The sequence below is a fragment of the Elephantulus edwardii genome, unplaced genomic scaffold (assembly GCF_000299155.1).
Source record: "Elephantulus edwardii isolate Elephantulus edwardi_28Jun2011 unplaced genomic scaffold, EleEdw1.0 scaffold00052, whole genome shotgun sequence".
NCBI classification, from domain to species: Eukaryota; Metazoa; Chordata; class Mammalia; order Macroscelidea; family Macroscelididae; genus Elephantulus; species Elephantulus edwardii.
In genome coordinates, this window is record NW_006399802.1 from 13,889,092 (window position 1) to 13,912,065 (window position 22,974).

The 22,974-nt window shown below is 39.4% G+C and overlaps 1 protein-coding gene across 1 annotated transcript in view; it reads left to right on the forward strand.

The window, feature by feature from the left end:
* RAD23B (RAD23 homolog B (S. cerevisiae)) overlaps positions 1-9,533 on the forward strand; it is a 54,666-nt gene extending 45,133 nt beyond the window's left edge. The window contains exons 7-10 of the mRNA XM_006886915.1: positions 3,997-4,132; positions 5,242-5,369; positions 6,126-6,296; positions 8,617-9,533. Coding sequence (XP_006886977.1) covers positions 3,997-4,132; positions 5,242-5,369; positions 6,126-6,296; positions 8,617-8,730 — 549 coding nt within the window. The 3' untranslated portion in view covers positions 8,731-9,533. The remainder of the gene's footprint in view (positions 1-3,996; positions 4,133-5,241; positions 5,370-6,125; positions 6,297-8,616) is intronic.
* The last annotated feature ends 13,441 nt before the right edge of the window (positions 9,534-22,974 follow it).

Sequence of the window (22,974 nt, forward strand, 5' to 3'; positions counted from 1 at the left end):
CTTTAAAAAACAAAAAACCAATTCAAGACAATGCGGATAAAACAAATGGGGTATTAGAAACCTAGAAAAACAAGAGACTGAAGGCCGGAATATTAAGACCAACACCTTAAAAGCTGTCAGTGTATTGGAAGGAAAAATGAGCAGAACTGAAGAGACAGAATCAGTGAGATAGAAGAGCAAAGTCTCAGTACTGATCTGCTAGAGCAAAAAGCACAGTAAGGAAGGAAAATGAAGAAAACCTAAGAATTATGTGGGACACTGTCAAGAAGAAATTTTAAAGTGGCACTTTTTTGAAAAAACTCTGAAAGAGTTATTAGAAGAAAATCTTCCCAGGAATAATAATACAAGTAGCTGAGTACTTGTAAAATAGACACCCATAAGAAAAACACCGAAGTTTATCATAGTCAGATTCACCAGAATCAAAGACAAAGAATATTCTGAAAGCAGCAAGGGGAAAGTGAAAAGTAACTTTTAAAGGAGAGCAAATAAAATTAAGTGCCAGTAGGACATATATCAAACACAACTTTTCAACCAAGAATATTGTACCCAGCAAAACTGTACATTAGTTATGACAGAGAGATCAAGATAATCTCAGAAAAGCAGAAACGAAGGGAGTTTGTAAAAACAAGACCAGTGTTGATGTCTTTGAGACATCACAGAAAGGAGGAAAGATCAGAGTATCCAACAATACCAAAAAGAACTCAAAAAAACTGATGCCAGTAAACAATTACACTGAATATGAATGGTTTAAATGCACCAGTGAAGAGAAAAAAAGAGTTGCAAATTGAATGAGAAAAACCAACATATTATCTACATAAGACACACTTAAAAAGTGAAAATAGACTAAAAATCAAAGGGGGCGGGGGATACACTAAACAAAGGGTAACCAGAAAAAAGCAGTCGCATATCAATTTGATAAAATAGGTTTCAGTGTAAAAAGTATCAAAAAGGACAAGAAATAACACTATATAATGCGTAAAGGGTCAATAGAAGGAGACCTGCATAACACACAAAGCAAATATTGACAGAACTAAAAAAAGTAATAGCACTAACAGTAGGACATTTCCGTACCGCCACTGTAAAGGAAGATAGGACTACCAGAAAGAAACTCAACAAAGATGCTGACAAATTAAACCACTCAATTAATGAGTCCTATGGAGATATACAAACTGATGAACCAAAAAAAAAAAAGATCAAGCTTACGTTTTTCTCCAGCATTCCAGGAATACTCTCCAGAATAGATCATATTTTAGGTCATAAAGCAATCTATTAAAAAAAAACATAGTAATACTACAGACCATTTTCTCAGACCACTAGAAAACAACAAGAGGACAAAGGAAAAAACCATATACCTGGAAGATCTGCTGGAGAAGGAGGGGCAATCTCCTGTGCCAGTCTGATCCAATTTTACAGTACACACACACAAAATAGAAAAGTAAAATGGAAAATTACAGAAAAACTATTGTCAGACAAATAGGAAAACCTAGAGGAAATGGACAAATAACTTAGGAACTCACAACACACCCAAACTGAAGTAAAACACTTGAACAAATCCATTACAGAAGAAGTTGTTGAATGGATTATAAAATGACTTCCAACTAAAAAATGGACCAGATAGACTTACTAGTGAATTCTGTCAAACATTTCAGAGAAGAGCTGTCACCAATTCTGTCGTAAGTATTTCAGAAAAATACAAAAAGGAGGAATACTCCAGATTCATTCTATGAAGCAAACATCCCTAAAGCAAAGTCAGGTAAAGACATCACCAAAATAGAAAACTATATGCCAGTATCTCTCAGGAACATAGATGGGAAAAAAAAATCAATAAAATTCTGGCCAGTAGAATCTGTACATTAAAAAAAAAAAGAAGAAGAAAAAAGATTCATAGTGATCTAGTGGGATTCATAACAGATATGTAAGGATGCTTCAGCATAAGAAAAATGGTTAATAAAATTCATCACATTAACAAAATAAAAGAACAGGAACCACATGATCCTATCAGTTAATGAGGAAAAGGCCTTTGGCAAAATCCAACAACACTTCTTGATTAAAGCACTCAACAAAAAAGGAATAGAGGGAAATTTCTTCAACATAGTGAAAAGTATATGAGCAGAACCAAGAGCAAACATCATTCTCAACAGAGAAATTAAAGGCATTCCTCTTGAAAGCATTAATTAGGCAAGGATATGCGTTACCAGCTCTCCTATTCAATATTGTATTTGGGAAGAGCAGTAAGACTAGGAAATAAGAAGTATACACACTGACAAAGAGAGTGTAAAACTATATTTATATCCTGATAATACCATAATACACTCAGAAAACCCTAAAGATGTAGCAAGAAAACTGTTGGACATAATTGACCAATTCCACAAAGTTGCTGGGCATAAGATCAACATAAAAAAATCAGTTGAATTTTTCTACAGTGTAAAAGAGAATATAGAAATGGAACTAAGAGGCACAATACCAATTACCAGTAGCTAACCACAAGATTGAATACTTAGGAATAAATCTAACTAGAAACACAAAAGGCGTTTATATAGAAAATGACAAAACAAAGAGTTCTGGAGAAATGGAAAAATACATCATGCTCATGGATAGGAAGACTCAATATTGTGAAAAGGACATTTCTGCCAAAGGTAGTCTACAAATTCATTCTAATCCTAATACAGATATCAATTCCATTCTTCATTGAGATGGAAAAGGCAATTTCCAGTTTTATCTGGAATGGAAAGAGACCCCAAATAAGCACTGAAAAAGAGATTCAAGGTAGGTGAGTCCCACTTCCTGATCTCAGATAAGGGACTTACATCTAAAATTCTTAGAATACCCCGGCACCTCAACAAGAAAAAGGTTAAGAATCTAGTCACAAAAGGGTACAGGATATGAATAGACACTTCATCAAAGATGACCTTCAGGTAGCAAACAAACACATGAAGAAATGTTTAAAATTTCTAGCTCTCAGAGAGATGCACATCAAAACAATCCAGCAACAATAACAAAGTCAACAGGCCAGCATACAACAAATGCTGGAGAAGGTGTAGAGAGATTGGAATTCTTATTCATTGCTACTAGAAATGTAAAATGGAAAGGCAGTGTGGAAGGCAGTCTGAAGCTTTCTTAGTTGGAAATAGAAATTTAACCTAGCAGTTCCACTGCTGAGAATATATCCTTAAAAAACCAGCCAGAACTCAAACAGATGTTTGTACACCCATGTTTATTGCTGCATTATTCACAATAGCAAAGAGATAAGAAAGAACTCAAGTGCCCATTAACAAACAAATGGATAGAAAAACTATGGTATATCCATACAGTACTATGGAGCATTGAAAAATAATGAAATAGTAAAACATTACACAACATGGGGGAGCCTTAGGGACATTATGCTAAGTGAAAGTCTCAATCACAAAAGGACCAATATTGCATAACATTGTTATAAAATAGGATAGATACGGGTGAGTAAAGAAGGGACTGGGGAAAGAGTGAATAGATAATGAATACTGCATTAGAAAACAGATGAGGGGAAGAACTTTCTGAATAGAATGTATGATTATGCATTATGAGAACAATCTGGAACAAGGTTTGCTTTGGGAGTTCGGGAAGATGTGGAGAAAAATGTACAACAATGAATTTTTTTAAGAAATTATAAACCTTTGGAAGCCAGCCATCTCAGTAATAGAGGAGAAGGTGTGTTTTAAATTTTAAGTTACCTTTTAATTATTGTATGTTATTAACAGAAGTTTAGGATTTTACCAAGTGCTAATCATAGAAAGGTCTACTGAACGGTTATTGTACGATTCTGAGTTCTTCTTGTCCTAATCTCTTTATAACTTAATTTGAATACTTTCCACTTTATTTGTAACTACTTTTAATTGAAGCAGACATCTGATTGATGCTTTTAGAAATTAAGCAGGGACTAATAGACTAATAAATTTTGGACTCTATAATATTTAATAAACTTTGAATGATGAGACATTGTAAAGCTTCAAAATCTTACAGGGAATACCTGGAGATAGAGAAAGTCAAGCTGTGGTTGATCCCCCTCAAGCAGCTAGTACGGGAGCACCTCCATCTTCAGCAGTGGCTACAGCTGCAGCAACTACAACAGCCACAACTACAACAACTAGTTCTGGAGGTAAAGTAGGATTTTTTTCAAGGGGATGAAATGTTCCTGAAGTTGTAGTATACAATAACTTAATCATCTTTCCTAAGGTGAGTTTTCTTTCTCAGACATCTTTATAGCTCTAAAGCATATTAATAAATTCCCCTTATGTAAATGTTTGAAAGGGGTATAAAAGCCAGATTAATATAAAAAGGTATCCTTTGCTTATTAAATATCACTGCTACTGTTTTGGTAAAGGACAGATCTTACATAGTTTATTTTAAGGATGAGCTATTCCCCAAGTTGGCTTTTACTGTTACATAAAGTCATTCAGAATGGTTTGCCTCCTTTTTTCTTTCTTTCTTTAGAAATACCACAAAGTATGTATTACTTCAAAATCAGAAGGATTGTAGTAGTTATTATAGAGACAGTGAAATGATACTTCAAAAAGTGTGAGATCTTTTATGCAGAGTAGAAATAAAAACTTGATTAGTCTACTTATTGGATAGTGTCCACAGTACCATTTCAAAGGCCTGACATAAAGAGCAAAGCCTATGGCCCATAGTAGAGTGAGGAATCGTTCTGTCTAGACATTAAGTTAAACTGTTTGCTATCAGGTCGTCACTGACACCATGCACATCAAGTTGGTTTTCCAGTCAATAATTTATACACATCATATTTTGAGATAGGACCTTGTTACAACATGCTCCTCATGTCTATGTTTCCATTCTTGTTTCTCTGCTCTCTCTCCAGAACATTATCTCTGGGCAGATGCTGCCCTTTTGATCCTATATAATTGTTCTTGAAGCTTCCTGTCTCCCTGCTGTTGTTGATCACCTAACATGCTTGTTTATTGTTTGGCTAAAAGTTGTGTCCTGGAGGGGGGAATGTCATTTGCTGTCTTGGAGGGTAACTAAAGACCTTATACTGTCAAATCGGATCTGACTGGTACAGGAGGGGATTGTGCCTCCTTCTCCAGCAGAGCATCTGGTGGATTTGAACCGTGAACTTCTTGAATTGTAATGCAGCTTCCTTGCCACTAGGCCACCAGAGCTCCCTGACATTGTTTGCTTCTTAAATGTATGACTGAATGATCTGTTTTTGTAATTAGTACCTGTGTTTTGTTTTACATTTCTTTTCAGGACATCCGCTTGAATTTTTACGGAATCAGCCTCAGTTCCAACAGATGAGACAAATTATTCAGCAGAATCCCTCCCTGCTTCCAGCATTGCTACAACAGATAGGCCGAGAGAATCCTCAGTTACTACAGGTGATTTTTTTTTTTTAAATTAGTGCTGATTTTAAAGTGGGCTAGAATATATCAGGTGAAAAAAAATCCATCAGAACTTTTAAAAATTGTGCTCCTACATTCAAGTAGAATATTAATGCTCTAGTATGCAACAGTGAATAAATGGAAACCCAAGTTTTAACTTTACTTTTCTCAAGTTTATCATGAGTGGAGTACTGTCTGAACATAGCTGGAAGCTTTATTTCTCAGATCATGAAATAGTCAAGATTTGCACAGAATTGTAATGTAAACTGTCATGCGTGCGTGTGTGTGTGTAAAGGATGAGTTCGTGTGTATATATCCCGGTATTGATAGTCTGAATGTAATTTTTTCACTCAGATCTTTTTTTTAAATTGTGTATTACATGACATTTGCCAATGCAGCTTTTTTCAAGTGTACATTTCACTGATAGCACTTAACGTTAATTATGTTGTGCAACCAACTTGGTATCGGCTGTGTGTGGTGATTGCCAAAATAGATTTTTTATTTTGCTTTTCATGCTGTGGGCAATGAGGAATTTATGAACTCTCTTAATCTACCACTGTTTACGTTATACAAAAGTACTGAGTTTCTATGATATGTGGAAATGACATTATTCCAAAAATGCAATAATTCAGAATCACTCTGTGTTGCACAGTAAACATTTTCCCTCTTAGCTTTGTGGTTAGAATGTTTACTTTTTTCTGAAGATGCTTTTATCAATACATTTTTGTTCCTTTCTCCTTCAAATCACTATAGCAAATTAGCCAACACCAGGAGCATTTTATTCAGATGTTAAATGAACCAGTACAAGAAGCTGGTGGTCAAGGAGGAGGGGGTGGAGGCGGCAGCGGTGGAATTGCAGAAGCTGGAAGTGGTCATATGAACTACATTCAAGTAACACCTCAGGAAAAAGAAGCTATAGAAAGGGTAAGTATACGTAAAGCAAACAATTCAGTTTTTTAGTCTTGTTAGCTACATCTCAGATACTTCCTAGTAGTCTACTGGGACCTGAGCCTACTTTGTTAACCAGCACAAGTACAAGGCATTTTCATCAGTTGATATAGCTCTGTGGGACAGAGTGAAGTTGAATATTGCCTGGAGGTTCCAGTAAATAGTTTCTCCTCATTTCACTTTCTAGTCTTGACCTTGGTGAATCCATGGCTTGGCAGTAAAGTATCAAACTGTTATAAAATAGTATTAATACTCTAGGAAAAAGAAATTAACCATTTCTTTTATGTTTTAAAATTTGGTAAGAAAAAAATCAATCTTAAAATATATATATATTAGGGAGCTCTAGTGGCAAGAAGCTGCACTGTAATCCCAGAGGTACGTGGTTCGAATCCACCAGATGTTCTGCTGGAGAAGGAGGGACAATCTCCTTACCAGTCAGATCCAATTTGACGGTACACACACACACATTTTTAAAAATTCATGTTGTTGTTGTTATGTGCCATTGAGTCGCCTGCAACTCATAGCGACCCTGTGTACAATACCCCTAAACACTGTTCTGTCCTGTGCCAACCTCAACATCTCAAACACACTCATTCCCACCACTCCACTCACAGAATTGATCCACCTCATCGAGGGTCTTCCCCTCCTGTGCCGTCCCTCCACTCCCCCAAACATGATGTCCCTCTCCAAGGACCAGTCCCTCCTTGCAACATTAAACATCAGCCCCTATTCTTGATTCTCTTTTGGTTCCCCTCAAGTTAAAGAATGCAGACACTGTAGTCACTTAGTTTTTCTAACGGTGTGGCTTATCATTACATTTTTTTCTGAGCTTTGTTAGTATTTATAAAAAAGGAATCAACGTTTTATATTCATACCCTGTCTTGTGAAATTATTTTTGAGATCAGTGTTAGTAATGTACTTAAAATTTTTGTTAAATGTTATTTTAATGAACATTTTCTCTACCCCCCCCCCAGTAATGTACATTTTTAACTTATGTTCACCCATTAAAACTTCATTTCCCTTTCACTGAATAATACTGTAGTTACCACATTTTGGTTGCACGTTTATCTGCTGGTAATACCTGAATATTACCAGTTTGTCTATTTTTAATCTACAATAAACATTGATGTGTGCTACCATTTTTTTTTAATCTGCTGCTAAGTATTTTTGGTATATTCTTAGGAGTGAGAACTGGGTCTCATGGAAATTTAAGCTTTGTAAGAACCACTGAACTGCTTTGCACTGTGGCTGTGTCATTTTACCTTATTCTCAACATTGTACCTATATATATTTGTTACTTTCTATTTCTGATTGTAAGCCATCTCTGTGGTAGTCAAGTATGGTTTTGATTTTTTTTCTCCCTGTTTTTGGGTTTTTGCCGTTGTTGTTTTGTTTCTTTTCTTATTTTCCCCCCTGTAATTTTAAAATGACTAATGATAGCAAGAATCATTACAAGTGCATATTGCCCATTTCTGTATATTTAGAGAACTGCCTATCCAAGTTTTCATTTTAAAGTTATTTGTCGTTTTGTTGAATAGTAGTTCTTTATATATACTAGAAATTAATACTTTTATGTGGCTGAGAAATACTTTTTGTGGATTCCCTCTTTCACTTTTTTGACTGTATTCTTTGCACAAAAGTACTGGATATCATTGAAATCTAATTTCTCAGTTTTGTTAGTAGTACTTTAAAAAGTGCCATGTCAAAGAAACTTACAAATTGAAGGTCACAATTTTATTCCTATGTTTTCTCCTAGGAATTTTCTAGTTTAAGCTCTTACTTTGAGTTCTATGGACCATTTTTATTTAACTTTGTATATGATGTAAGATAAAGGTTCCAGCTTTATTCTTTTGAATGTGTATATTTATTTTGTTAGTCACAGTAGATACTGTATACTAGCCTCTTCCTAATGAATAGGCACCCATGTAAAAAAAAGTCCTTTGGTCATAGATAAATTAATTTATTTGCTTTTAAACCACATTTAGCAACTGAATTTTAGTGTTAATGCTTTAGAGTGTTAAATAATCAAAGTTAATTTGTTTATAGAATGCCTTGTACTAAGAAAAAGACTTGTAATTATTAAAGAAAAGGTCCTAAGTTCCATCTAGCCCTTAAGGTTGGACAGGCATGAATTTCTGTACAATTCTCAAGGGTTTTTTTAAGTGTCCTTAGGTTAATAGGTATGATCCTTCAGTATTGCTATGGTAAGATCCAGAGTAGTAAGTAAAACTATATGTGCCATAATTTGTGGACTGTATTTATGTTTTTCTCTTTTCCCCACCCCCCTCCTTTCCAGTTAAAGGCATTAGGATTTCCTGAAGGACTTGTGATACAGGCATACTTTGCTTGTGAGAAGAATGAGAATTTGGCTGCCAATTTTCTTCTACAGCAAAACTTTGATGAAGATTGAAAGGGACTTTTTTAAATCTCACACTTCACACCAGTGCATTACACTAACTTTGTTCACTGGATTGTCTGGGATGATTTTGGGCTCATATCCACAATACTTGGTATAAGGTAGTAGATGGTTGGGGGCGGGGAGGGAGGGATATAGGATATAGGACAGGGATAAATACAGTGCATGTCTGCTTAAATTAGCAGATGCCGCAAATCCACAGTGTGTAAAATATTATACAACCAAAAATCAGCTTTTGCAGGTCTTTATTTCTTCTATAAAACAGTAGATAATTTTTCCTAGGTTTCACTCTTAGTGTACTAGATCCAGAAATTTAGTGTAATGCCCTGCTTTGTATTTCTTTGATTTAACTTTGGTTTTGAAAAGAATCTTTGCTACCTAGAATCTACAGTCTATTTCATGGCAACACTGGATAATGGCTTTATGAAATTGAAAAAAAATTGGAGCAACATATAAACAGAAAAGCCAAATTTATTGATGGTTATTGTTGCTGCTTCAAATAAGTATAAAATTACTATGTAAGGAAACCCATTCTTTCATGTTAAATATTTGCAAGGATGGTGGGGTGGGGGGGAGAGAAAGGGAACCTTTTCTTAAAATGAAAATAATTACTGCTATTTTAAAATCTCTTGATCATTGATTGTGAGACCCTTCTAAATTTGAGAAGCTGTTCAAGTATATATAGGCAGAGTTATTTTTCTGTTTACATTTTTTCTTTGTTTGTTTTAGGGGGAAATTGATAGGTGTCTGATTACTGTTTACTTCATTGTTACATTGTAGTAAAAGTTTTAAAACAACCATTGCATGTTTGCTTTTGATGTATCCCTTTGTGATATGAGCACTTTTGGGGCCAATGGAGAAATGCCGCATTTATTCTCTCTCTCTTACCCTGCCCTCAGCGGAAAACGTGTTTATCGGCAGCCTGTGAATTCAAACTGCGGCCTTTCTTAAACCCACTCAATGCTGATTCCTTCCCCCACCCACCCTTTTTTCTTTTTTTTTAAAATTGATGCATATGTCTCTAAACTTCATTTCTTGTATTTGTAAATGTTTTTATTAAGGATGTGAAGCTATGAAAGTCATTAGTATTATATATTGCTCTCAAGAGAAGGTGGATGAAACTATATCATTGCATTCTAAAGACTGGTATCTTAAAAAAGGGTTGGGAGACACACCTGGAAAAGTGGTTTGAAAAATAAACACTCAAAATATCTCATGGCATATTAAAAGAAAAAGCTTAATAGCAGTGTTGGATTTTGTTTGAATTTTTTAATATTTTTTTTTCTCCATTTTCCTTCTCCTTCATTGGTAATGTTTTACCCTAAGGAGGAGACAGTTGTCTGTGCGTTCAGTTGTTTAAATATGTTAGAAGTATCTAAATTATTTTTCCCACCATCTGATAGTAAGATTAATTTGCACAGATTTTTCCCCCCCGCATAATGTTGCAGTATTCTTAGCACAACTTGGTGGTGAGTTTTACGCTTTTACGTCGCACACTCATAGCCTGTCACTAAGGAAAATAAATAAAACCATGATTTCTCTCCCCCCCCCCCATGTTATCATGTAGTTTGATTTTCATATGTTTATTTCATAAACATAAGAAACCTCTGGAGTTTGTATTACCTGTATGTTTTATAATTGATATGCTTAATGACTCAGGAGAATAAAAGAACAATTCATAAATATGTTCATTGTTCAAGATAGACTAATGAAGTGGGGAAGAGGGTAACATTTCCGATTGGATAACAGAGTACTCCTTAAGTTTATTATATTCCACACACTTATTTACTCTAAAGCAATTTGAAAACTTGAAGAGAAAGACAAAGTGGCAGCAGAAGATGGTGACACGGAGCTCTCTTGTCTTTGGGCAACGAAACTACAAATACTGGAATTGATAATTACCTGAAAACTGCTTTGGCCAAGTTCTGGCCACTCTGTTTCCTGGAGACTTAAAGACTCTATTTGAGGGGAAAGAAGAAAAAGCCAGTTTGAGACTCTTTGCTGTTATCTTTTTCATTTACAAACCATTTTGCTAAATATCCTAATGTATTTGGCTATTTGACTACAGAACTTGGCATTTTAGATTATTCTGCCATTTATTTCTTGAAATGTTGTTAATGCTGTAGCTGTTCTATGGGAAATGTGAAGAAACCTAACGTTTTATCTGTTAAATTCTGATGCAGTCCTCTAGTCAAATATTACATTGTTTAAGATTACTGAAATGTTCCTCCACCACATAAATTTTCTCCTGTACTAGATAGCTAGTATTCTAGAGGATTGATTATAAAATATTTTCAATACATCCTACATTGCATTTCTCATTTTTTACATGTTTCTGCCACATAGACTTTTAGATTAAAAAGTTGACAGTGCTGTAATTACTAGTGCTTCTATTTTCTTCACTAATTGATGGATGTGTAGCATGTGGTAAAAAAAGCAAAACCTTGAGCTCATTTTCAAGTTGGAGCTGAGTCATAGCTGACCAGTGAGCTGAGTTTTAGAGGCTGAAAATTGCACAGGAGGAGGTAACACATCTTTCCTGTGGAGCAGCTGGTGGATTCAAACTGCCTGCCTTTGGGCTGATAGCAGAACTCCATCTACTAGACCACCAGAGCTCATTCATGGCAGACACACCACAATTTAAGTGTCTTTATGTACTGTTTGTAATTTCCCTGTCAACATAGGGGTTGATGACAGAATGTGCCAGGTAGAAGCCTATTAAAATGGAAATAGAATTCCCCTTTTCCTTATAGTTTCTGCATCAGCAGCCTAAGAATACTACATGTAACGATGCCAGGATATGGTTACCTCTGACCAAGTAGTTTTGTGGCTTTTCTTTCCATGAGGCTCTTAGAGCATCTCCTTGCACCTATCTTCTTGTCCATTTTGGTTCACTTTCCCTTTCTATGCAAGACTGGCAGACTAAAATAACTCTTAAGTTATGTCTGGCACCTTTCCTGCTCTGTGCTGTATAGGCCTTGAGCTAAAAAGAAGTTTTATGAGATTAAAAGAATTAAGGGCACGCTGGTGGCCTAGTGGCAAGAAGCTGCGCTGCAATCCCAGAGGTAAGCTGTTTGAATCCACCAGATGCTCTGCTGGAGAGGGAAAGGCAATCTCCTTCTGTACCAGTCAGATCCAGTTTGATGGTACACAGAAAAAAAAAGCATATAAATATACATTTCTCAAATCTTAGAATCCACAATTTATTATTCAGAATGCAGCAATGATTATTTGTGGTTACAGTGTCCATAGTGCTTTCATGTTAGGAGAGTTTGAGTAGTTGTACTGTGGACCAGAAGGCCCTTAAAACCAAAAACATTTTGTCCCTTTTCAGAGAAAATTTTTTCGACTTCTCTGTTGTGACTTAGCCTAGCATACGTTAAAAGGTGCAATGATTTGTCTATATTTTTGGCATTTAGAAACTGCTGGCTTTAAGTCTTGAGTACAGTCTGGTTTCACGTAACCAGCATCGATGTTTTTTTCCATCCCCTGCACGTCCGCTGTTGTGTGCTAGCCCACTGGGGACAAATGGCACCTGCACTTACTTGCTGCTGCTGCACCTTATCTTACAGTAAGATCATGAAATAGAGTAACCTGGCATAGTAATAAGGGAATCTCGCAGCCTCTCCCCTCAAAGTCAGTGTATTCAGGAATCCTTGGGCCCTGGCATCGGAGTAGGACAATTGGAGGAAGCACCTCATTACAGTTAAAAGAAGTTGGGAGCCCTTGAGGCTCCAGCTGTTGCCTGTTTGATGACAAGATGGTTTCCAAGTGTGTTAAGGTGTCAAGGGCAGTGGAAATGGGGCAGAGGTCAAAGGCCTGCACTTATTAGGAGAGCACTGCACTGGAGAATTGCACTGGCAGTAATGGTGACAAATGTTTCTGATCATGATTGTGTCTAGACAATGTCTTAAGTGGAATTGTCACTAGGGAGAGAACTAAAAATGACATTGGTAACATCCTTGCATTGAGAGTAAATGGAAAATAAGATCTTGGGTGAGTGTAACTATGATTTAATAACCTTGTCTAAAATTTACATACTGAAAATTTGCTAGATGGAATGGGAAAGCTATGTTTTCCTTTCAGGTAATTTATGTAAAATGTCATCTCACACCATGTAGTGTCCTCAGGAACTAATCAAATGGTATTTCTGTAATGTCCATGTGTGATTATACACAGTTTAAGGATAAAAATTGGGTTGCCTCAGGTCAGCTCTTTTTAGTATGTATTACTTAGTAGTTTAACACGTGGTCGTCAATTTAAAAGTGTGGCAATGTGTTAAGAAATGTTTTCAATAGCATATGGGGTTAGTGTAGGCTTTCACTGAGGTGTCTGAATGTGGGCTTTCAGCTCAGACTGCTTTCTTACATCCCAAGCCTGGTATCTAAAGAATTTCTTGATTCTCTGTTTCCACTGCCATCCTTTTGGACCCTTGGCATTTCTCACCTGATTTCCTGTGGTGGTTGCCTTGTCCATCTTACCTTCCTCCCTTCATGAGTTACAAATGGTTAGGTAATGGTGATTTTTCTAGTCATTGCTGTCATTGGATTAGATTTAGAAAGCCATGATGTCTTGAGTAAAATTGTGCCTGGAGAGTTGACCAGAAGAGCTAAAGAAACGTGACAAAATGGCTTCGGGGGTGGGGGTGGTACTGTAGATGCTAATTAAAGCATGTCTCTGCCATTGAACTTGAGGTAACTACTCGCAGTTCTGATAGTCATGGCTTTAGGTAATTAATGAACAAACACATGGTGAACCCATTGAAGTAAGGCCATTGCTCTAACTCCAGAGGCTAATGGGCCTGAGAGAGCTGTCAGTAATGCATAGCAAATAAAGGGGAGAGTGAACAAATAGTTTGGGGAACTTGGGCCTCTAGACTCTCCTGTTAACTTGTCCTGCTACTCCTTTATGTCGGAAATCCACTTCTAAGCAGCCAACAGTAGACCCTATCATTTTTTGTCCCTTCAGCCTCAGGAACCTTTGTGTCAGATTCTTAAATACCTGCTAGACATACAATGAACTAATTGGTTAAAAGAGATGGTGGTGGTATGTTGAAATATTTACATCTGAAATACAGATAGATAAAAGGACTAAATGCATTCCCTAGAGACCAGGACATATGCTTGGGCATCAAGGCTAGAAGTCAGCCTGACCCAAAGTCTTTTCATCCTACAGCAGCTTTGTGACCCAGATATGTCACTACCTGTATGCCCTAGTTTTTTCATCTCTAAAAGAATCTTATCTCTCTCAGTCTCACTTCTTGCTGGTGGGAGCCAGGAATGGTTGGAGAGCATTGTGGTCATCTTTTTTGCTAGATTTTGTCTTTGTCAGCTTGACAAGAAGTGTGCCATGAGAGGGCCAGGAGTGTGGCTGACGTGGTAGTGCTAAGTGAACTCTGAGGTGCCCTTGACCTTCCTGCTTTGCCCATTGTCTGCTATTTCCAGGAGACTGTTGGGCCAAGGGCACAAATATTTGGCAATGCAGGATGGAGTTTTGCTTTATAACTCTTTGCTCTGTAACTCTAAACCCTTACTGAGCAGTGCAAAATTTCCCCCTTTTGAGTTTCTAGGCTAAGAAGTGGGCAGCTACTATCCTCTCCTGGTCAAGTTTTGCAGGAAACCTGGCAAAACCTGTGACAAGATGAGTCCGTTCCCCCCTCCCCTTCTTTGTAGCCAACAGAAGAGACCCTTTTGTTTGCCTGTGGTTCTTCTAGTTTAGAGTCAATGAAGGGACTGACATTGGAAGGACCTGTTGGGTGCCTTCCAGTGAAGAAGCCTAGAACCTCTCCCAGGTGATCTCCAGCCTACCTTTGAACACTCAGTGAAGGGATAAGGAGCTCATTGGCCTAGTTGGTACAGTTGTACTGCAAGTCGGCCAGCTGCTCTGAGGGAAGAATAATAAGCTGATTTACAGCCTCTGAAACCACACTGAAGGGTCAGCTATGATTCAGTTTTTGCGTGAATGTCATTGGAGGTTGAGTGACAGCCCACCATAGCCAGCCTGGACTTGAGACCTGAGCCTTTTGGATGGACTGAAAGGGAAATCTCATCTCCCTTAGACTATCCTTAATGGTGGTGGTTGATTGCCTTTTAGTCGAGCACAATTCATAGCGACCCTATGAGCAGAAGGCCTGAATGAAGCCTTTCCATCACTATCAATATTTAGAGGCATGTTATTTAGGAAGTGGATGTTGCTATGCATAATAGCTCTATATTAATACAGCTGCATTTTGAGATTGCTTATTTGGCAGTCACACCACGGTCTTAGGATCAATAGTTGTACTAATATACTGGGAAGCTCACAAGAGGGATGTTTTTCTTCCTTAGCTTTATGTTATTAGGTGCCATCAAATTGACTACCACTCAGCAACAGTGGATCTGAACTTTGCTTTATCCTCTTCCATCCTCATCTCTGACACACTTGAACCCATTGTTTCAGTCAATGTATCTATCACTCCCATCTTGTTGAAGTCTCCCTACCCTTCACTGATCCTCTGCCTTTGATTATGATGTCCTTTTCCAAGGCCCAGGCCCCTCCTAACAACGTGAATGGAAGGTTCTCCATCCTTCCAAGAAGCACTGAATGCACTTTCCTAAAAATGTATGGGGTTTTTGGCAGCCCATGGGATAGTACTCTTCTCCAACACAACTCAAAGTCATCTAGTCTTCTGTCGTCCTTATTCATTGTCCAAGTTTCAAGATGCATAACAAGTTATTGAAAAGACTGGGGGAGGGGGAAGACTAGACTCAGATGAACCTTAGTTTTAAAACTGATAGCATTGCTCCTTAACACCCTAGAGAGGTCCTTGACAGCAGATTTACCCAATGCAATATGTCTCTTGATTTGTCTGCTGGTGCCCTGGGTGTTGATTGTGGAACCAAATGAGATTAAATTGTTGACAACTTTTTAATATTTTCATTACATGTTGGCCTAGTAGTGAGGATTTGTCTCTTTGATATAGACGTGATCGTATTGAAAGTTATCTTTGATCTTCTGCAGAAAGCATTTGAAGTCCTCTTAATTTTTGCCAAGCAAGGTATCATCTGCACTCTTGGATTTATAGTACTGTAACTAGAGGTAGTAGAACACTCTCACTTTAGAAGAATACACTCGTTCACCTTGAAAGAACCAAACAAGATAGGTAGGAGGGACCACCAGAGAAGGACCCCCTGTGGCTCCAAATGCTTTGACAGGCTTCCAGTTCCATACCCTACACCTTCCCTTTTTGGTATTATTAACAAAGTTTATCATTTTGAGCTGCACAATCCTCAGGCTTTTGCTAACCCCAAAAGAGCTTGCTTAAAACTTCATGAGTGTTTGGACACATTGCTGACCCTGACAGGCTAGCCAGGGTTTCCCTGGTGCTGCTAAACAAGCTCCAATTGTCTGAGGTACAACTGCCTGGGATTTAAAACAAACAAACAAACAAAACCACCAAAACCTTCATGAGGGTTCACTGTGAACTGGATCCTAACCAGAAGGGTGTCTGGACAGTGACTTCCATGTCCTCCACAACCCAAGAAAGCAGTTTATAGATGGTATGGATCATAATAGCTAACATCTATTGAGCATCTGCTATTTCTGTATAAGGCTAAATGTCTTTTATATTTTTAGAACTGATACTGTAATTTATATCCTAGGATAGAGAGCTTAAAGAGTTTACACAGTAATGTTGGGATTCAGAACTAGATCATTTTTCAATTGTGAGAAAATGCATACAGAGGACAGAAGTTCTACATTTACAATTCGGTGCTAGTCCATTTTCATGTGCTATGCTTATCACTTAAGTCACTCAGCATTTCTTAAGCTCAAGGAACTAAAAAACAAATTCAAACCTCAAGTTGCTGTAATCAAGAATGCTTTAGGCAGCATATTAAATGATCCAGGAAGTATTAAAAGAAGATGGAAAGAATATACTGAGTCACTGTATTGAAAGGAATTGGTCGGCACAGAAGATTTTAATGAAACAACGTATGAGCAAGAGCCGATGGTGATGAAGAAGTTCAAGGTGCTTTGAAGGAAATAGTAAAAAATAAGGCCCCAGGAATTGACGATAGACCAATTGACATATTTCAGCTAACAGATGCTGTCCTGGATGTTCTCACCAAGTTGTGCCAAGAAATCTGGAGATCAACCACTTGGCCAACTGACTGGAGGAGATCTGTTCTCGCTTTCTTTTCGCTGGCAACTTGACAGTGACCCCCTGATGGGGGTAAGCATGATGGAGATAATACCACTCAGGGAGAGGATGAGAGAGTCAATCCAGCTAAATTTTATTGGGATCTGCAGTGCACTTACAAAAAGGAAGACAGGATAGGGTGGGCTTACAGACGTGGGACATGTGGATTGGTCAGGAGAACCTCAGCCTCGCACAGACCACTCCCAGCTCAACAGACATGGCAGCCATCTTCCCAGGTGGAGAGCTTTCTCATGATATAGCCAAACACGGGAGGCTTGCACTTACTGGAAGCATAGCTGATCTGTCCTGGCCAGAGGCCCTCCCTTCCTCCCCAACATTCTGCAAAAATCTATATTTGTTCCCATTCCCAAGAAGGGTGACCCAACAGAGTGTGGAAACTATAGAACAATCTCATGGATTTCACATGCAAGCAAGATTCTACTGAAGATTATCCAAAAACGACTGGAATAGCACATCAGCAGAGAACTGCCTGTAGTTCAGGCTGGTTTTAGTAGGGGTCGTGGTACTAGGGACATTATAGCTAATGTTAGATGGATCTTAGCTGAAAGCAGGGAGTACCAGAGAAATGCCTGTTTCATTGATTGTGCAAAGGCGTTTGACTGTGTGGATCATAACAAACTGGCTGACTCTCAGAAGAATGGGAATCCCAGAACACTTGATCATGCTAATGCGAACCTATACTAGACCAAGAGGCAATCATCAGAACAGAACAAGAATACACTGCATGGTTCAAAATTGGGAAGGTGTACGCCAGGGATGTGTCCTTATCTCCATACCTTTTCAACCTGTATGCAGAACAGATTATCTGGGAAGCTGGGCTGTATGAGGAGAACTGTGGCATCAGGATTGGTGGAAGATCTATCAACAATCTGCTTTATGCAGATGACAAAAGCCTGCTGGCTGAAACTGAGGAGGACCTGATGCGCTTGCTGCTGAGGGTCAAGGACTGCAGCCTCCAATATGGATTGAGGCTCAATGTCAAGAAGACAAAGATTCTCACCACTGGGCCAATTGGCAGCATCAGGATGGATGGTGAAGAGATTGAGATTGTTCACAGCTCTAGTTTGCTTGGCTCCACAGTCAACACTCTTGGCACCAGTAGCCAGGAAATTTAAAAAGACGTATTGTGATGGTAAAGTCTGCTGTTAGGGACCTCTCCAAAGTACTGAAGAGCAATGGTGTGTCTCTGGAGACTAAGGTGAGTCTGGTACTGGCCATGGTCTTTGCAATCACTTGTTATGCATCAGAGAGTTGGACAATGACTAAGGAGGATAGAAGGCGAATTTATGCCTTTGAGCTGTGGTGCTGGAGAAGAGTATTGAGAGTATACCATGGACTGCTAAGAAAGCAAACAGATTCATCCTAGAGAGGGTTAAAGCGGACTGCTCCTTGGAGGCAAGGATTCTGAGGCTTCATCTGACATACTTTAGACATGTAAGGAGGGACTGGCCCTTGGAAAGGGACATCATGCTTGGGAGGGTGGAGGGACAGTGCAAGAGGGGAAAGGCCCTCTATGAGGTGGATTGATTCAGTGGGGTAATCGGGGTGGGTGTGTCAGAGACAGTGCAACTGGCACAGGACAGAGCAGAGTTTAGGACTGTTGTATATAGGGTCACTGAGTCATGACGGCACAAAACAAAATGCTTATCACTATCCTTTCCCCACATAGTCTACCACTTATACATAAAATTCAATGCCCCTTCAAAATTTGTATTTTGTAAAAATGTTGGGAGAATTAGGGTTTTTTTCTATTTTACATGTGTTTTCCCATCACCTCACATTAACTATGTTACTATAACTCCAGGTTGTGCTTCCCTTCCCACGAAAGGCTTTGTTCCAAGATCCAACCCCAGAAGCTGTGGTGCTTTTGCCATCCCAGAGCTTTAACTCTCAGGTGTAAACTTCTGACCTGCCTCACTGTTCATTGTTCCCACTAAAGGTTTATGGCCACAAGCCACTTAGTGTTCCTGCTCCAGGTGTGTGTGCGTGGGCGGTACAGAAGGTGGCATGTTGACTGGGCCACTGTTACTCTGCGAATATCTCCTCTATACTCATCCTTGGGAAAAACTCCCACCAGGGGCCAACTTGGGAATATGCTTGTCATTAAGGTTAGCAGACGTTTCCTGATCCACCGCTGTGTGCAAGTGGGGGTAGCAGCTCTCTATCAGGGCACATGAGCTATTGCAGGCTTGAGCTCAAGAAGTGCCAGCTACCACAACCTTTTCTGTCACCAACCTTGTAGATGTCTGCTCCCCCACACCACCCAACTCCTCAGAACTCATACAGGCCTTATGTATGCCGGCCTTGGGCTTTGAGCCACTATATACAACAGCCCATTGGAAATTGATTCTGACAAGCTACTATAGCACTACATTTATACTGTAAAATCAACGAGTTGCAGAGACAAGACCTTTACTGGCTGCAATGTGGAAGAGATACAGGTACTCCTCAGCCTTGCCACATATATTCTGAAAGACCTTATAAGCGGTCTGGCCTGGTCTTCCCAAGACGTGTTTTCATTGCATTGTATGCAGACTGTGCAGTGCCTACAATGGAGCCTGATGGTCTGGGTTTCATCCCAGCTCTGCCATCTGTTTACCAGCTGTGTGATCTTTGGCATTTGATTAATCCTGTGCCTCACTCTTTTTCACCTGTAAAATGGGGATTATAACCTACCTCCACATTCTACAGTGTCATTGTGATAAAGGGAGTGAATAGATACAAAGTATTTAGAACTATGGTTGGCATAAATGTTTATTCCAAACGACTCGACGGCACATAACAACAACAACCTCAAAGAAACCAAAGCTGCTTAGTAGTTGATGCCTTTTAGCTGGGGTGCTGGGGAAGAGTATTGAATGTACCATGGACTGCTAACAACAGACAGGTTTGACCTGGAGAGGGTGAAACCAGGCTGCTCCTTGGAGGCAAGGATTGTGAAGCTTCGTCCGGCATACTTGGGACATGTTCCAAGGAGGAACCAGTCCTTGGAGAGGGACATCATGCTTGGTAGGGTGATGGACAGCACAGGGGAGGAAGACCCTGGATGAGATTGATTGACTCATTGACTGGGCTAATGGGGGTGGGTGTGTCTGAGACAATGAAATTGGCTCAAGATAGAGAAGCATTCAGAACTCAAAGTCCATCAATAAACGAATGGCTAGAGAAGCTGTGGTATATTCGCACAATGGAATACTATGCTGCATTAAAAAACAAGGAACTCATGCAATATTATTCAAAATGGTTGACTTCTGGAGAACATTATGCTGAGTGAAATATCCCAGTCACAAAAGGACAAATATTACATGATGCCACTGTTGTAGAATGGGACTGTCCTTGGGGTTGGGGAGAGACTGAGTAAGATGGGTTCAATAATGTATACTGCACTGAAACAGAGGAGGGAGAAAACTGTTTAAAAGAGATATATAACTAGGTATTTCTGTCATCACAGGAGACTAGAGCGAGGGCTACATGGTGGAGGGGACCTGGGGGAGGGTTTGTAAAACAATGAAAGAATCTTTTCTTTTACTTTTCCATAATTTTTGGACTCATGTACTTATAACTTGTTAGTCAAATTTGTGTCTTCTAGGTTGCAACACCCCCATGATACATCTTCAAGGATATGAACATGTACGGCCAAGCACAATCAATAAGAGTGCATCTAAATTCCAAAATCAATCTCCATAATAGTCTATGTGTTTCCTACTGCCAAAGGGGCCCTTTAGAGTAGTGAGAGAAGATCTTCACCCTGAAACCCACAGCGTCCCTTTTCAGCAGGAAGTAGCTAAGAGAATACGCCATCCCCTTTTCCTTATGACTCAGGGTGAAGTCTCTCTCAGGGAGGAGTGATAGGGAATGGCAAAGGACACACTGACAAAGAAGATTAATCAGAACTGGCTTTGACAAGCACTGTGGCATTTGGACAAGAACAAACTGGGAGGAGGGTAGAGAGAATCGTGCAACAATGAATGAATGGAAACCCAAAATCTCTGTAAATGCTTATGAAAATTAATAAAATATAGAAAAAAAAAAGAGTCACTAGTAGTTTGAAGAAAATCATCGCTTCCATTTTGTTCAAACTAGTTTCTGGGTTATATGTGAATTTCTGCCTTTCTTTCTTGGTATATGAGATCTAGGGGAGTGAAGGGCACAGGACCTGAGGCCAAGCCAATGATTGGGGCACTGTATCAGTCCATTTTGTTGGAGGTCATTCTTTCTCTTACCCTCCACCTTTCCCAGCTTGATGTCTTTTTCCAAAGACTGGCCCCTCCTGACAACGTGCCCAAAATATGTGATACAAAATTTCACCATTCTTGCCTCTCAGGAGCACGCTGGTTGCACTTCTCCAATGACAGACTTGCTTGGGATATTCATTACTCTTCTCCAACACCACAGTTCAAAGGCATCAATTCCTCTGTGGTCTTCCTTCTTCACTCTCCAACTTTCAGATGCATACAAAGTAATTTTTTTAAAAAAAGTCTTAGACTGTGTGCACCTTAGTCTTTAAACTGACATCCATACTCTTTAGCACTTTGGAGACATCCTTGACATATTTCCCCAATGTAACATGGTTGGGTTTTTTTTTTTTATTTTTTTGACTGCTGCTTCCATGAATGTTGATTGAAAATCTGAATAAAATTAAGTCATTGAGAATTTCAATCTTTTCTCTATCGATCATGATGTTGCGTATTGATACAGTGGTGAGAATTTTTGTTTTCTTGACATTGAGATAGAATCCATATTGAAAGCGGCAGTCTTTAGTTTGCTGCAAGTGTTTCAAATTCTCTTCACTTTGAGCAAGCAAGGTGGGGGTCATTTGCATAATTCAGCTTCTCCAATTATTTGCTCAGTTAATAGGCAAACTGTTGAGTATCCTCAAGTCGACTGTAACTCATTGTGACCCTGTGAACGGCTGATTGAGACCTTGTTCTGCACCAGCCTCGGAATCTGACGTGCCACTGTCAGCCCACGTTGTTGAGGACAATCTAGAAGTGGGCAATCAGAGGACTGGCGTTGCTGCAGTCAGGATCCTTGGCATAAAACTTGATGAGGTCAGTAGTTAGCTGGGAAAAAAATGGAGTCTTGGTGCGATCATTCCCATCCTTTATATTGCTATGTCTGAAGCCAACCAATGCTCTCCCTGGGTTTTCTGAAGCTAACAATGTCCCGCTCTGTCTACACAATTGTTTGAAACATTCCCAGCTGATTCACTCATTCCCATGTAAAGCATTAAGCTCAATGCTTAGGATAAGCACCCAACAAAAGTCAACTATTGTTGCCATCTCTATTTTTTTGAAGCTCCTCACAGTGTTTCCTGGTTTGCAGGTGTGGGCCACGCGGGAGCTCCAGCTGCAGAAAACCAGGATAGCCCGAGGCGGGGGCTCCCCTAGGGCTGGGTGTGTTTGCAAGCTGCCTCCTAGTGAGCGTGCTCAGGGGCATCCCCTGTGTGCACGTAATGCCATAATTGCAGTCTTCTCAGCTGTCGACCAAGGAGACGGCCCAGAAAATGAGGTTGGCTCTGTAAATATTGAACCAAATTATGCAAATGAGCTCACACTAGAGAGCCAGCTGCAGAGACAAAGTCTGATTGGTGAGATCTGGCACCTCCTCCTTCGCACTCACGCCTCTTCACTGGTCCACGGGCTAAGGCAGAGGGGCGGGGCAAGCTCTGGAGTGGCGTCGAGTCCCAGGAGTCGCCCCAGACTGCTCTTTTTTTATTTTTTAAAATCTTACTATTTTTGTGTGAGTGTACCGTCAAATCAGATCTGACTGGTACAGAAGGAGATTATCCCTCCTTCCCCGGCAGAGCATCTGGTGGATTTGAACCGTGCGCCTCTGGGATTGTAGTTGCAGCTCCTTACCACTAGGCCACCAGAGCTCACCTCCCAGGCTGCTCTTAAAGTTTACCAGCGACAAGCTTTGTGGCTGAGACCTCAGGGTGTGATGGACAAGGGACCTCGTATTCAGCTGCTTGCCTTTCTTGCCATACTAGAAAAGAGGCTTCCTAGTAAACACGTGTTTGAGGGCACAAACCAAGG